The sequence below is a fragment of the Ovis canadensis genome, chromosome 2 (genome assembly GCF_042477335.2).
Source record: "Ovis canadensis isolate MfBH-ARS-UI-01 breed Bighorn chromosome 2, ARS-UI_OviCan_v2, whole genome shotgun sequence".
Taxonomy (NCBI): domain Eukaryota; kingdom Metazoa; phylum Chordata; class Mammalia; order Artiodactyla; family Bovidae; genus Ovis; species Ovis canadensis.
The window spans coordinates 43514896-43530759 of record NC_091246.1 but is presented as its reverse complement, the minus strand read 5'-3'; the positions used below and the strand labels follow the sequence as shown (position 1 = coordinate 43530759).

The 15864-nt window shown below is 57.5% G+C and overlaps 1 protein-coding gene across 14 annotated transcripts; it reads left to right on the top strand.

Annotated features, from left to right (window-relative positions):
- The first annotated feature begins 1017 nt into the window (after positions 1–1017).
- Positions 1018–15095, top strand: PDLIM2 (PDZ and LIM domain 2). Of its 14 annotated transcripts, none has more exons than XM_069576027.1 (10): positions 1018–1561; positions 3003–3097; positions 3786–3937; positions 6025–6094; positions 6219–6340; positions 6495–6573; positions 10786–10874; positions 11108–11253; positions 13428–13545; positions 14555–15095. In XM_069576027.1, exons 2-10 carry the CDS (start codon positions 3005–3007, stop codon positions 14730–14732), a joined length of 1047 nt encoding a protein of 348 aa, XP_069432128.1. In that variant the 5' UTR covers positions 1018–1561; positions 3003–3004; the 3' UTR covers positions 14733–15095. The 14 variants fall into 14 exon arrangements, with proteins under 14 accessions (XP_069432128.1, XP_069432122.1, XP_069432129.1 ...); XM_069576021.1 differs by having other exon boundaries at positions 6189–6340; XM_069576028.1 differs by having other exon boundaries at positions 1081–1576.
- Positions 15096–15864: the final 769 nt, after the last annotated feature.

Below are 15864 nucleotides of genomic sequence, written 5' to 3'. Positions count from 1 at the left end.
GATGTGTCAGGCAAAGAGGCCACATGGAGAGGCCTGGGATTTGTTAGTGTGAGAGCAGCTTACACACACCCAGACAGAGCTGTGGGAGGCCAGGATGGGCAGGTAGCTGTGCTGGAGGCAGGCTGGTCCAGGGAGGACATAGGTAGGTGTGTGTGTTGGGGGGCGGGGGGGAGAGTCAGGGCACACCTTGCAGAGGGAACTCAGAGGGAATGACTCACACCTGACACAGGCAACTTACAGCTGTGCCTACAGGTGTGCTGTGCTGGAAACAGGCCAGCCTGACAGTGTTAGTCTCAGTCGTGTCCGACTCTTTGTAACCCCATGGATCGTAGCCCCCCAAGGCCCTCTGTCCATGGGATTCTCCAGGCAAGAGTACTGAAGTATTCTTTCAGTATTCTCTCCCTTTTCTGGGGGATCTTCCAGACCCAGGGATCGAACCGGGGTCTCCTGCATTGCAGGCAGTTTCTTTACTGCTGAGTCCCCAGAGTAAAGTGGAGATCTGCGGGAGATAGGAGAGCTGGCTCTGGTGGGTCCTGAGGTTTCCCAAGGTGAGGGTTGCCTGGTTTGGCTCCACAGGGAACCATTTGCTGGATGGTTCTGAGCTGATGACACCTGGGGTGTCCTCCTTGGCTGTCCTCTCCTGACCCCTACAGCCAGGGACCCAGGTGGCTGGCAGAGGGCTGGGGGCACAGGGGAGCATGGGCCGGTAGTGATTATTGGGAGAGGCAGGCACCAGGCAGGGGCGACCCAGAGGCTGAGAGGGAGGCAGTCAGGAATGGAAGGGGGATCAGCGCACAAGATCGAGGGATGTGTGTAGTCCCGGAGAGGGGTCGATCACCTCCAGCTGGAGTCCCTCTTCATCTCCTACTGGGCCTGGAACGTTGCCCTGAGTGGAGCAGGCTGGCGGTGCATCTCAGGCCGAGAAGCTCTGCGCAGCCAAAGCACCGCAGCAGTCGGTAGTCACCGCCCCTCCAGCGCGCTGGCGGGGCAAGGAGGCGGAGGCGCGGCCCCCGGGTTGGGATTTGTGGGTGTCAGGACTGCATCTGCGCCAGCATCTGAGCCTGAGTGGGCGGAGGAGCCAGGCAGGCGGACCGCAGACAGACCCAGCCGACCTTCCCCCACTCCGTCCCCGCCCCAGTCCCTTGGAAGGAGGGCGAGTTTCGGGGGTCAGCAGGCTCAGCTGTCTGCGAAGTGGGGCTCCGGGCTCGTCACCAGAACGCCTCTCCGGTCCCCGGGAGGCTGGAGCTACCCCAGAGAGGACGTCTGCAGCCTCTAGGGGGCTCTCGGGAGAGAGTAGCCCCTGGCCCCCAGCGGTCGCGGGCCAGGTGGCAGCGCCCAGGCTGGGCTGCGCGGAGGAGGCGGCCTCCCCCGCCTGGGGCGGCGGCTGGGGCGGCGGCAGGGGCGGCCCTGGGATCACATGGGTGGAGGCAGGTCCCGGAGTCCCGGGCGGGCTCTCCCCAGAGTCAGGCAGACGGCGGCGGCGGCGGCGGGAGCGGCGGCTTCTCCTCGCCTCCCTCCTTCCCTTCCCTTCGCTCTCCGGCCTTGCCGCCCAGCCCGACAGGTGAGCGGGAGCCAGGTGAGCGGGAGCCAGGTGAGCGCTCCCACCTATGCTCGGGGCGCATGGCTGGCGTCCTCTCCGGCCCCCGGCGCCTTGGCCGTTCTGTGTGCCCGCGGCTCCCTGAGCGCCTGAACCTCTCTGCGCACGGCCGCTCCCCGCAGCCTCGCCTGCGGTCGGTTCCCCACCTGGAGCTGGGCTTTCTCCTCCCGGGCGCTCCTACTCCAACCCCCGGGCGCACCGGTACTTTGGTTTCAGAGCTTAGAAGGCGCCTGAACTGGGCGAGCCAGGACGACGGGCTGGGCACTTCTTCGCTGCCCCGGTGCGGAGTCCACTGACCAGCTCAAAGGTCTGGGAATCCAAGGCATTTGTGAGCCGCCACAGCCGACCTGGGGTCTGTGCGGGGGACAAAGAGATTGGGCCGGCGCAAAAGGGGAAGCCGAAGGGTCGAAGGGTCGAGAAGTGGGCAGACAGCCTCACTTGCCCTGGCACCCTCTCCCCAGTCTCCTAAACACAGGAAGTGGTCCCAGTGTGCTTGATAGATTTTGGCAGCGTTTGTAGTCCGTGGGCCTCCCCAAGGGCAGCCCCAGGGTGGGTGCTTGGTAGTGTGCTGGCCCAGCTTGGCATTACAGTTTCCTGCCTGGGTTGGCTCCTGACTCCAGAACGAGAGGGTCAGGAAATCCTACAAGGGCCTGGTCAACAGGGACACTCCCTTACCCAGTGGAGGGGCCCTGGATGGGAGTCCTGTGGCCCCAGCTCCGCGGCAGCATCCGTCAGCTCACCCTGCTGGTCAGTGCCCCGGGGTGGGTGTGCCCAGCTTGGCAGGTGAGCCTGTCCTTCTTCCAAGAGCGGCTGGGAGGGCAACAGGCCACTGGGGGAGGTAGAAGCCTTGTCTTGCCACTTGAACCACGTTCCCAGGGGCACAGTAGGCAGCTGGGAGGCCCCCAGCCAGCTACTTGAAAGCCTGCAGTGGTGCCACCCCTTTCTGTTCCCTGAGTGTTGTCCTCCCCCAGAGCAGGGAGGAAGCACCTTGTGCAGTCGGGTTTGGGGACCGGAAGCCAGTACTAGGGGCCCTTAGCGTTGATAGTGGAGGAGGGGAGAGGAAGTGCTGACATCCACCACCTGCCAGCCCTGCCTGCCCACCTGCTCTCAGCAAGCACCGGTGTCTAGCACCCCAACAGCCTGCCTCCAGGGAGCTGCTCTGCTGAAGACAGACGCTAAGGGGGAAACTCAGAGTCCTGACTTCCCAGGGTGGGGGGAAGTGGAACTGAGGCCTGCGGGAGAGGTTAGTCACTTCCTCTACCAACCTCCACCCGCTGCCTCCCCACCCCGCCTCAGCCCCTAACTGGCTGCTCCAGGGACCTGTCACACACACCCGCCTCCACTTCACAGCATCCCCCTGGGGAGCTGAGGGGCCGGCTCCATCTCTCCATCCTTTCTGCCTCAGGTATGGCACTGACAGTGGATGTGGTGGGGCCAGCGCCCTGGGGCTTCCGAATCTCTGGGGGCAGGGACTTCCACACACCTATCATGGTGACCAAGGTGAGTGCTAGTTCCAGGAGACAGGGAGGTGCCCCCAAACTCAGGGCCTTCCCTGTCTGTCCAGTCCTCACAGTCACCTTTCTCTTTTTTTTGTTCTGGAGTCAAGGCCTGTTTCTGAGATTGTTGGCTGGGGCAGAGCTGGGACCAGGTTGCCATGAGGATGTGGTGGCTACTTCTAGGGAGTGAAAGGGAGCTGGGCCAAGTGCAGGGCCTGCTCTTTCTCCTCAGTCACTGACCCCATACCTACTGGCAGCCACTTTTGTGGTTAGTAGGAGAGGCGCCCTGAGCTCTTGGTGATTCTCCCTGACCCAGCCAGGAAGTGTTCATGCAGGAGGCCTGGGCAGGCAGTACCTGCATGATTTGGTTTGCACAAGCAGGGCTCTTTTCAAGCACAGTTCCTGAAATTCTGCCATTGCTTATTCTTTGAGAGGCCCTGTTAGAATCCCAGTGCTGGGGTCAGGGGTGGGGGGGGGGGGGCTGCCACTCCAGCTTCTGGACCCCTCCAGGAAGGGATAAGCTGATTAACTGGGTGGACACTGGGTGGGCAGGGAGAGTGATGTTAAAGGGAGATACGTAGGCCAGCCTGGTGCAGGGCAGCTTCTGTGCTTCTTGGGCTGGACAAGGACATTTCCTCCCCTCATTCCCACCTGAGTGTCACTTGAGACGACTTGATCCTCATCCCCTCCAGGTAACTGAGCGGGGCAAGGCCGAGGCTGCTGACCTCCGGCCTGGTGACATTATTGTGTCCATCAACGGTGAGAGTGCAAAGGACATGCTTCACGCCGAGGCCCAGAGCAAGATTCGCCAGAGCCCCTCACCCCTGAGGCTGCAGCTGGACCGGTAGGCCCTCCACCTCCACTGGGCCTGCCAGTATCGCTCTGCCTTCTGCCAGCCCGCTGCACAATGACTGCCCTTACCCCCTACCCTCGGCTCCAGTCTGGCCTGCCTGAGCCACTATGGCTCATCCGTGGGAAGGTCTGGGGCTCTAGGGCTGCAGCAGGACAGCTGAGGCCAACCGGGTGCCCAACCAGAGTCGGGTGTACAGTCAGAGTCGGGCAGGCTGGCATCAGCCACCTGGATGCCCGGGTTTGACTGGTTCCCAGTGTGTGGGGTACAGGGCGTGGGCATGAAGTGGGTTGAAGAGGAGGAAGGTGTGCCTGAGGCTGGGTCCCCAGGGTCCCTGCCTCCAATAGCCTCTGTTCTGATCTTGGGATGATGAGGAGTTTGGGGTCTCCCTCCCCATAGAACCCCCCTGTGGCTCCCCATTTCCTCTCTGGACCCTGTTGGGGAAGGTGGATTCCCAGACTCCTGGGTCTTCAGCCTGAAACCCTGGGCTGGGTTGAGGGGTGGACAGGTGGCTTCCTGGGGTGGAGCGTCCCAGTGAGTCAGAGGGCAGGAATGCTGGGAGATCCCCCTGCCAGGAGAGCCCTCTGGGCGGGTCTTGAACCTGAGTCAGGTACCTCCTATACCTCTGCCAATGCCTCCACCAGCAGCTTCCCTCTGGGCCGGGGCTCCATGCCCTCTCCTCACCTCTGCTGCCCCTCCAGTGCTGGGGATGCTGGCTGCCAGGACCTCACATGACCCCAGCGCCTTCAGTGCCTACATCGTGCCACTTCTGGCTCCTGAGTGTTTACAGGAGTGGGGCCTGGAGGAGGAGGGTAGAGAATGGGTCATGGCATCTGGGAGGGGACCGAAATGCACAAGAAGCTGCAGAGTGGGGTGGGGGAGGGGCGAGGAGCTGCTGACACCATCACTTCCTCTCGCGTCCTTCTTGGATGGGACCAGCCCCATCAGAGAGGTGGTACCCCCAGGCCTCCTCCAGTTCCATGTGGGGGCAGGTCCAGACTCCCTGCCTCCTCTCTCTTTTGCTCAAACCCCTCCTAACCTCTCCCAACACCCCAGCCCCTGGAGACCTCTCAGGCACTCAGAAGCCCCAGGCAGGAAGTGGTGCTCTGGGCGGGGCCAGAGCCCAAGCTCCCCTCACTCAGGCCCTAAACTCTCCCCTGGGAAAGAGCCGAGGCTGTGGCTGGCACGGAGTGTGGGGACTGAGGTTCCTTATTGACCTTGCTGGAAGTGGTCAGACCTCCAGGATTGGTGTAGTGGGACATGGTGGGCCCATCCCTCACCCTCAGCAGCTCCCAGCCCTCCAGTCACCTCCTGTTCAAGGCTCCAGTCAGATTCCATTGGAGGGGAGTCCCTGGGGAGCTGAGGCTGGGGGTTGGGGGTGCCTTGGTGATTGACAGGGGAGCTGCCTTGTTCTTTACTTCCTTCAGCTCCCTGCCTGGCAGGAAGCAGGGCTGGCTCCACCCTCTGTTTTATGGGGGGTAGCCTGCAGAAGGGGCAGAGAAGTGATTCTTTCAAAGGCTAAGCTGGCGGGGGGATAGGCCCCTGGAGAAAAGGGGGCAGTGGGCCCAGCTATTGCTGCCCTTTAGGAATTTTGGCAACTCTCTCTCTCTCTGGTCTTAAGTTTCTCTAGGGGTGAAAGATAAAGGATTATTTATATATAGTCAGCTGTCCCCTGCCAAACTGATCCACAAACTGATGCTGACTGGTGATACAGTTTGGGTGAAATGTTCCCCCACCACCACCAAAAGAGAAGAAAAGGAAAAACAAAGGCAAGGCAGAGGAGGGTGATATTGTTTGGAGGTTTTAGAAACTGGAATGGATCGGACTTCTTGCTGAAACGGTGTCCTTTCTGCTTTGTAGTGCCGAATTGTTCTCTGCTGTAAGAGATGATGGTGGTCATTGATGATAGTTACTTGTGAATTTGGTAAAGTTGAGACTTAGCTACCTGACGTCTGAATGTTCTGTACATTTTCCTAATCTTGAGAACCCAGTGTGGGCACAGCTGGAATCTACAGCCCCTACCAGCTTAGTGGAGGTGCCAGGACCCCAGTGACACTCACCTCCCTCTGTCTTCTCTTCAGGCCCCAGGCTGCCTCTCCCGGGCAGGCCAACGGGGAAGGCTCCCTGGAAGTGCTGGCCACTCGCTTCCAGGTAGGACGATGCCTCCTGCTGGGAGCCCCACACCCTGAAGTGGTGGGGGCCCCACATCCTGAAGTGATGGGGGCCCCTCCCTTGCTCCTCTCAGCCCTGCTCTTCCAGGCCCCTCTCTCCACAGAGCTCCAGGAGGACACACACTGACAGCCGGGCCTCCCTCAGCCCCCGGACATGCAGCCCCTTCTTCACCCTGCCCCTGACCAGCCCCCAGGCTCCCACTGGAGAGGTGGTGACCAGCCACAGGTGAGCGTGGCGGGTGGGCACCACATCCACAGGTGGAGGCTAGCCTCTCAGAGTTCTGAAGCTGAGTTTAGGGGGCTCTGGGGGTCACCTCTGTTTCCTTAGGGCAGCCTGGTAGAGAGGACCCAGGCACTCTCTGTCCATTTCCCCATTTCAGTTTCCAGAGCCTGGCGTACTCCCTGGAACCTGCTTCTGCTGACCACTTGTCCTGTGCGGGCTGCCCTGGAAGCCAACAGGTGAGGATACCTGGTTGGTTGGTAGTGGTGCCTGTAGGGCCGCAGGTAGCTGGCCCCACCTGGGCAGTCAGCACTGCGGTCTAGCAATGGGTGGGCTCCTCTGCGGAGCTAGGAGGCCAGCGCTCTGGTGAGGGAGCAGTCCTTGTGCTGGCTAGACCCAGGTGGCCTTCGCCTTCTGCATCTTACATTCCTACTCGCTGCCACCTCCTCCTTGCTGATGGCTTCCTCCCTTCTCCAGTGTTTCTCTTGGGCTGGGACCGAAATAGTTTTGCTGCTGTTGTTGGGATGATTCCCTTTGGCTCTGGCTGCATCTCTTGAACACATTCCTCCCCATTCCAAGCGCCATGCCTGCCCCCAACTCCCATCACCCATCCCCCCTCTTCGTCCTCTGACTCAGCCCCCAAGAACCACCAGAGAACCACCAGCCGGACTGTGATTCCAACTCGAATTGCATATGGCTTATTCTCTGTTTTTCCCCCCCTCCCCAGCCTTTTACTCCTGGTCCCACTGTCTGATAGACAGGACCCCCCAGGTCCCACTGTCTACGAGTGACAGCCCAACCCCCACCCCTTGGTGGTGTTTCTCCTCCCCAGGGGCAGGGGTGGGGAGGTGAGGAGTGAGGCGGCCAAGAGTCCTGGCCACAGCTGCTGGGGGCAGAGTTTGTGGGGGCAGGTCCAGCCTTTGGGGTGAAGGGGATGAGGCCCAGCTGCTGGAATCCTACCTCAAGTTGATTCTGCATTCCAGAAAGCAGAGCCTTTGGAGACGGCTGGGGGAGGGTGCTAGAAACTGGGGGCTCTGGAGAAGGACAGAGCAGGGTCTTTTGGAGGCCTCGTAGTAGGGGCTCCCTGGTGACCTGCTGCAGGGCCTGCCCAGTGGCCCTCCATGCAACGTGGGCATAGAGATGTATATATTCAATGAGACACCATCTTTAAGGAATTTCAAACATAGTTGTAGAGATAAGAGGGACATGCAAAACAATTTTGGAACAATTAAGCACTGAATGGTATGGTCTTAATTATAAAAGCAGGAGGCGTTCTGGGAGGGGACAGCTGAGTGTGGGCTGGGGTGGCCTGAGAAGTCTTTGTCAGGAATTTTGCTGGATGTCAGAGGTAGATTTCGGATTAGAGATGATGAGCTGGGGAGATGGGAACGCAGCGGTAGGAGCAAGACCTGGCGTGTCTGGGCCTGGGGGCCTTCTCCACAGAGATACGGGCTGAGACCAGCTAGGGATGAGCTTGGTCCATCCTGGCCTCCTTCCTCCCAGTGTCTGCAACCAGGGCAAAGGGGAGAGGCAGATGAGATGGGGAGTGGCTTTCAAAGTGGCGGCAATAGCACCTTGGAACTTGTTGGTAATGCAGATTCTCAAGCCCCAGTCTAAACTTACTGGATCAGACAGGAGTGAGGGCCTGGGTAGGGTGGGGCCACCCATCTGAGTTCTCAGGAGCCCTCAGGGATCTGCTGCACACACAGCTTTGAGGACCACCCATGTGGTGTGAAGAGGAGCTCTGGGCGGGGTGGCAGGGAGACCTGGGTTAGTCTTACCTCTACTGTGTCACTTTGGACAAGGCCCCCTTCCTCCACTCTCTAGGCCTCAGAGTTGGACCTGAGGCTCTGAATTCCCTTCTTTGATCCTGAGGTCTCTTGTCATTCTTTCGACAAATATTTGTGGGGCAGCTGATTTGGTCAGGCACCCTTCTAGGCTCTAGGGATACACTGGTGGAAAAGCAGAAATTCCTAACCCCCTGAAACTTGCATTCTGGTCTACGACAGTGAGGCTGTGGTCAGATGGGGTGGAGTCACCAGACACATAGCTCCCTCTTGGGAACCACCCGTGCATTTGAGCACCTTCTGACTCTGTGCACTTCAGTCGTGTCCGACTCTGTGCGACCCCAGAGACAGCAGCCCACCAGACTCCCCCGTCCCTGGGAATCTCCAGGCAAGAACACTGGAGTGGGTTGCCATTTCAAGGCTCTGAAAAGTCCTGTGAGAAAGATGCTTAATTTTATTAATTTCCTAAACTTGTTTAACTGCAGAATTTCTCCTGGGGTTCCCCATTATCCACTCCCCCCACCACTCAGTTATTAACATTCCCCACAACACATTTTGAGGAGTATTGGCTAAGTATTGACAGCTCTTGATGAGCAGATAAACAGCTTTGGAGATGAAAGGTGGTTTGGTAAAGGGAAGTGTCACCTATAGGTGCCTCGGGGGGAGGAGGGAGGGAGGGAAGGGAGGGGAAAGGTGAAGCTGTTCCAAGTCAGGGATTTGGGCTGCTCAGGCTTGCCAGGTGGCTCACTTGTAAAAGTACTCGCCTGCAGTGCAGGAGACACAGGAGACGTGGGTTCAATCCCTGGGTCAGAAAGATTCCCTGTAGAAGGAAATGGCAACCCACTCCAGTATTCTTGCCTGGGAAATCCCATGGACAGAGGAGCCTGGTGGGCTACAGCCCATGGGGTCAGAAGAGTTGGACACTGACTAAACCACCACCACTTTGGGGATGAGGTGGTCTGGCAGGTAGAAGGGGGCAGAGGTGACTACAGACGAGGTGCCACTGCCCCAGGCTGCAGTGGTCATGGCCTCGTCTCTGGCTCCCGAGCTGGCTAAGGCATCACTGGGCTCAGGAAGTAGGACAATACCAGTCCTTATGGTGCCCTTCGGAAACCAGAAGTTGCCCCCTTCTCAACAGGCACACTCTTGGGTGACCAGATATGAAGTAAAAACAGCCCCTGTTTCACTGGCCAGCATGAGGACATGGCCTCCGAAGGGAGCCAGGGTGGATTTCAGCTCTCCCTCCCTGCTGGCCAGTGCCCCCATGCAGGGCACACGCTGGCCTCTCTGGGACAGCAAGATGAACATTGTTCTTGAGTACCTGGTGCTGGCTGTCCTTCCTAAGGGAATAGCCTCACCATCTGTCAATTGACTGCATGGCACCCAGGAGCCCAGCAAGGGGTCCTAGCCCAGCCTCCCACTCCCTGAGTGACTTGGACCAGCCAGTTTCCTTGCTGACCTTTAATCTCCTTACTGTAGAAGCCGAGGAACAGAAGAATGCAGGCTGGTGCAGGGGGTCCGGTGCAGTGAGAGCTTAGGGGTTTGTTTGTTTGTTTGTTTGTTTTTAAAGGCTCTGAAGTTTCTGTTTTCAGCTTAAGAAGTCATGAAGTTTTCCCACTTGACACCATACTTCAACTTTTAAAATATAAAAATAAAACTTTTAAAAATAAAGCATTTAATTTGGCCGCGCTGGGTCTTAGTTGCAGCATGCAGGAACTTCTATCTTTGTTGTAGCATGTGAACTCTTAGTTGTGGCATGTGGGATCTAGTTCCCTGACCAGGGATCAAACCTGGGCCTCTTGTTTTGGAAGCTTGGAGTCTTAGACACTGGAACACCAGGGAAGTCCCATCCCTGGCTCTGAATTTTAAAATCGAAAGTGTTTGGCTTTCTGGGAAACTCTGCCCTCAGCCTGGCCTTGGCGAGCCTAGTTGTCCCTGAGGCTCTCCTCTCCTTTGGGGATGGCTACAGAGAGAGTGCAAGATGCAGGCCAGAAAGCAGAGTGACAGGGAGACTACAGGCAAGATTTCCAGGTAGAGAACAGGTGTGAGAGGCCCAGAGGGCAAGCACACACTGAGCAGTGGACTCCGCTGTGAGCCCCAAACAGGCCTGGCTCCTCAAGGCTCCATGGGGCAGGACCAGACTTCCCAGGGCAGTCGGGAGAGGCCGGTGAGCCCAGACCCTGGTGTTATCAGAGGAGAGATCTCCTCCAGCACGTGAGGGAGACGGGACTTTTGTGTGGCCCCAACTCTGACACCAAGAAGGGTCTTGGCCCTTTATGTTTCCTTTTCCTCATTGCAAAAGGGTCAGCTTAGTTTCTCTCTGCTTGTCGGCCTCCCCCGGCACCAGTGTGCAACATCTTTGCAAACACAATGCGTGAGATGGCAGAGGAGCCTGCACAGTGGCCCCACATGCTTGTCTTCAATCTGTCCCGCGCCTGTTCCCCTTGGGGCAGCAGCTCACCCTTCCAGAGCTGGGTCCCTTCTCAGACCCAGTAGGAGCAGCTGCTGGTGGTTGCTGGTGCAGCAGGGGGAGCCTGCCGGTCAGCGAGGGCTGGGGGCCCCCTGGTGTTGGTCTGGGGAACAGTTGAGCTTGGCCGCTCAGATGGGTGTGCTGGCCCAGGGCCCCACTGCTGACTCCTCCCCTGGTGCCTCTCCTTCCCACAGGCCAGCCTCAGCCCTCCTGGCGACTCAGCGGTACTGGTACTGCCGCCACCGCCCTCCCCGGGTCCCTGTTCCTCCAGCCCCAGGCTCAGGTACCACTGGGGTCTGGAGGGAGGGGTGGGATCTTGGAGGGTCTGGGAGCAACAGGAGACTGTCAGGTTTCCCAGAGAAGGGTGGGGGGTCCCAGCTCTGTAAGCCCAGTTGTCTTCCCTTTGACCCCCAGAATTCTTTATCCCACCCCGGGCTAATCTTCTCTGCCCTCCTGCTCTTCCTAACCCCCGGGCACGGGCCCCTCACTCCTGGCTGGCTCCCTCCATCCCTGCAGTGTAGCCTCAGAAGGCGAAAGCCACCTCCTGAGAGAGGATTCAGAAGTCTTCAAAATGCTGCAAGAAAACCGCGAGGCACGAATGGCCCCCCGGCAGTCCAGCTCCTTCCGGCTCCTGCAGGAAGCCCTAGAAGCTGAGGAGAGAGGTGAGCCGCTGGGGGCTCGGGCAGGAGGACATTCCCCCAGGACACTCTGAACCGCTGACCAGATGTGTTAATAAATTAGCATTTAGATCAGTATTTTTTATTTTTTTGTTTTGTTTTTTTTTTTTATTCTTTGTTTAGATCAGTATTTTTTAAGGCTCTGACTTATAGAAGCCAGCGTCCCTGAACTTCAGGAGCCTCTGGTCTGATAGGGGTTACTGGGGTGCACCCAAAGGTGCTGGCTAGGTTCACGGAAGTGCCAAGGGAACCATAAAGGTAGGTGGTGGGCCCTGGGTCTCCAAGGAGGACTTCATGGAGGAAGAAAGGTTTGACTTGGCCCTTGAAGAAAGATCAAGTCTTTCACAAACGGCCTTAAGATGGTGGCCGGGAGCCGTGTGGAATGTGGAGATCTGAGCCAGAGGGTTTTCGGGTGGGATCAAGAGGACTCTGGCTGCATGGAGGGGGGCTGAGGAGGTTAAGTCCTGGCTGTGAAGCCTTGCATCCAGGCTGAGGAGTGTCCCAAGCCAGGAGGGCTGGGTTAAATAGTGCCAGAGGATACATGAGGGGCCGAAGTAGGCAACAGAAGTATGGGCTCCTGCCAGGGGTGAGTTGTTAATTCATCAGACGTTTACAGACTCATCCAGTGGATCAGCCTTAAGCTATGTGGCAATCAAAGGTGGTCAGGACCCACCTCTACTCCCGAGGAACTCCGTGTATTGGGCAGACTGGCTGCTCAGCATTCTGGGAAGTGGATGTTTGTGTGTGTGTGTGTGTATATCTGTGTGTGATAGGGGGGCAGGCACTGCCTCCTTCCAGAGGAGAGATGAGGAGGGCCTGGCCTTGGCAGTGGTATCAGGGGGACGAATGATGGGACTGTCAGAAGTATTTGATCAGCAGAATCACTGGTACCTGGTGAAAGAGAAAATGTTAGTCACTCAGTCATGTTTGACTCTTTGCAACCCCATGGACTATAGCCCGCCAGGTTCCTCTATCCATGGGATTCTCCAGGCAGGAGTACTGGAGGGGTCTCCAGTACTTTGGCCACCTCATTCAAAGAGTTGACTCATTGGAAAAGACTCTGATGCTGGGAGGGATTGGGGGCAGGAGGAGAAGGGGACGACAGAGAATGAGATGGCTGGATGGCATCACCGACTCGATGGATGTGAGTCTGAGTGAACTCCGGGAGTTGGTGATGGACAGGGAGGCCTGGCGTGCTGTGATTCATGCGGTCGCAAAGAGTCGGACATGACTGAGCAACTGAACTGAACCTGGTAACTGGTTCCAAGTCTGACGTTTTGCTCCTGGAGGTATTCACAGAGAGAAAGGAGACAGGGTAAGAAGGTTTGGAGCAAAGCACATCCATCACCACTCCAAGGCCTTGGCAGGCCCTGGAAGGAGGCACAGAGAGAGGTGGGGAGGGGGGCAAAGTGTGTCCATCACCACCCCAAGGCCTCAGCATGCCCTGGAAGGGGGCACAGAGAGAGGCGGGGTGGGGGGCGGTGAGGGCAGTGCAGACAGATGGTGACTTCACCCCTGAAGTCTTGGCATCCTCAGCTGTAGACAGGGACCATACCTGCCAGGTAACATCTGTGCTTCATCTTCACGTTGTTCCAAGGCTCAGACACCATAATGCACATGAGAGCCCTTTGAAAAGTACACAGAGGTGGTATGGTGTGTGTTATTATCTGTTATTACCATGTCTTTAATGTCATGACTGGATCAGCAGAAAGGAACCGCCTGCTTGGTCTGATGTGTCAGACACTGAGCACAGACACTGCTCAGGCTGCCTTAGCTTGGGTAGCTCAGCCTTGAACCTGCTCCCTGCTCTTGACCAGCCTCAGCCAAGGGTCTGGCATGATCATCTCCTTCTTCCATGACCCCCGCTCACACCCACGGTTACGTTGAGGTCCACTTGGAAGTGTACCTCTGACAACGAGTCTCTTTGGAGCTGGTGCTGGTGGAGGTGGAGTGAGCATCAAAAATACAGCCTGGGGACTTCCCTGGTGGTCCAGTGGTTAAGATTCTGCCTTTCAATGCAGGAGGGTGTGTGTTCAGTTCCTGGTTGGGAGACTAAGATCCCACATGCCTTGTGGCCAAAAAAAAAAAAAAAAAATACAGCCTGATGCTGCTGCTATGGACAAGCTCTGATGTGTCTGTCTGTCCTCCCCCCTGTCCAGGTGGAACACCTGCCTACCTGCCCAGCTCGCTGAGTCCGCAGTCCTCCCTGCCCACCTCCAGGGCTCTGGCCAGCCCACCCAAGCTCCACACGTGTGAGAAGTGCAACACCAGCATCGCGTGAGTGTTGGCGGCCTGGGGCGCAGGGCCTGGGATGGGGAGGGCAGGGCCCAGATGCTCTGCGTGAACCCACTAGCCAGAGGCCCTGGGGGGAGCGCTGCCACAGGGGACTTGTGATGGGCTCAGGGGTCGTTTCAGCCTTCTTGGGATGCTTGCACGGGCTTTTTCCTGCGGTCTCTCCTCCTGCTCCATTTCTTTCCCTGCCTTCCTGGAGGAGGAAGAAATGCTACTGTTTTTGATTTCTCTCCAATCATCATCTCACTGCCTCTGGAGATCTGCTCCGCCTCCTCCTGGAAAGTCTTGTTCTTACTCCCTTCTTCCCGCTCTTAGGCTGCCTTTTCCAGAGGAAGGTGCATTTTTTCTCAGTGGGTGGCGTGATAATGTAGCCCAGAGAAAACAGTCTCTGGAAAATTGAGCCTTGGCCATCCCACTTTCCTGGTAAATTTCTTCCATGCTCAGTGTTGACGGTCAAATAACTCTAGGCAAGTCCCTGGCCTTCATGTTTCATCTGCAGAATGGGAGGCTGCCCACCCCTGCTGTGCATACCCAAGGAAGGGGATCCTACGCCTTGGTTCTCAAAGAGCTGCAGCTGGGCCCCTGAGGGATTTCAGCCAACACCCCCAGAATTTCCCCTTCAGGAGGTCCCCAGCCCCAGGATTTGCATCTCCAATTCATCCCCTGGTGACACGATGCTGTGGGTCTTGGCACCTGGGACTGCACTTGGAGAATCACTATTCTGTTAACAATCCAGAAGATTCAGGATGGTGCTTGTCTGCCTTTGTGTGGGGGAGGAATAACTTTAAAACTGGGGTCCTGTGGGTGTGGGCTGGGGTTTCCCTGAGGGTAGACCTGAGGAGTCAAGTGTTTGAGATTTTGGGACCTTCCAGGGTCCTGGCTCTGGGCTGGGAACCAAGCTCCCTGAGAATGGGAATGGTGGCATCGTGCCAGGCACTCCTGTCCCTCCCTCCTGCCCCCCAGGTTAATGGCTGTCCCCTCCCTGTCCCTGCAGGAACCAGGCCGTCCGCATCCAGGAGGGGCGGTACCGCCACCCTGGCTGCTACACCTGTGCTGACTGTGGGCTGAACCTGAAGATGCGAGGGCACTTCTGGGTGGGGGACGAGCTGTACTGTGAGAAGCATGCCCGCCAGCGCTACTCTGCAGCCCCCACCCTCAATTCCCAGGCCTGAGCTCTCAGCCCACCCTCCACTCTGTGGGCACCTCCACGCCAGACCTGTGCCAATAGCACGTTGGCCTGGAAAGGTGATGGGGAGCGGCGTGAAGCCAGAGGCTGGGACCTGCCTGTGCTGCTGGTGAGGGCAGCCCACCTCCCCAGGCCTCTGCTGGATACTATTGCGTCCTCCTGAAGGACAGGCTCTGCATTAAAACCCGAAGTGGATGCTGTACTGGACATCTTTGTGCACCAGGGATTAAGCAGGTTGGGACATGGATATGTGTCTAGAAGGAGAGGGGTGGGCCAGAGGCTACAGGTATTCACTGTGTAAAGTTTTCAATATATGAGCACTAAAAATATATACTGTACATGAACAAAATATAGCAGTGCCCCTGTCTTCTCTCCTTCCCTGCCCCAGCCCCTGGAAATGCGCTTCCCCTAATCCTAGGTGGAGAGTCTCTTTATTTAAAAAAATTTTTTTTAAATTTTGCACTGGGTCTTCACTGCAATGTGAAGGCTTTTCTTGTGACACACGGGCTCTGCAGCATGCAGGCTCAGTAGCTGTGATGTGATGGCTTAGAAACCCTGTGCCATGTGAGATCTTAGTTCCCTGACCAAAAATCAAACTCATGTACCCTGTGTTGGGAGGCAGATTCTTAATCACCCCACCCCGAGGGACGTCCCTGGAGAGTATTCATATATAACAATTTTTTGCCCTCTCATTTCCCCCCTCCCTCAAACCCCACCCCTACCAGATGCTTCGCCATGTGACATTCCCTACTGAAGAGACTGGCTCCTTTTAGTGGATGGTGATGCTCTCCCTGGACCATTTTGTAAAGATGCCTGTTTTATTGGGATGATCCCTGGTAGAGGAATGAGTGTCTCACTGGGAGCCTGGAGAGGGATTAGGGTGACAGAGCGCTGGAAGCAAACAGGAGGCAGGCCCTGAAACAGCTTCTGCCCAGGCCCGTCTCAGTAAGACAACATCTTCCTCTGCCAGCCCTGCCTGGGCTGGCGCTCTGCCCCTCGCTCTACTTCGTATGGATGCTGCCAGCCCTGCTGACTTGCTCAGAGGAGCTGGTGGGGCAAGTGAGGAGACAACACCTAAAGCTGTGGTCCCCAACCTTTTTGGCACCATGGATTGATTT

What these genes read in the sequence shown, in the direction of transcription:
- PDLIM2 (XM_069576021.1), top strand. Translation starts at nt 3,005, where the DNA reads ATGGCACTGACAGTGGATGTGGTGGGGCCAGCGCCCTGGGGCTTCCGA. An exon ending in CCTAGAAGCTGAGGAGAGAG is followed by an intron (nt 11,254 to 13,427) that starts GTGAGCCGCTGG and finishes CCCCCTGTCCAG; the next exon opens with GTGGAACACCTGCCTACCTG. An exon ending in AAGTGCAACACCAGCATCGC is followed by an intron (nt 13,546 to 14,554) that starts GTGAGTGTTGGC and finishes CTGTCCCTGCAG; the next exon opens with GAACCAGGCCGTCCGCATCC.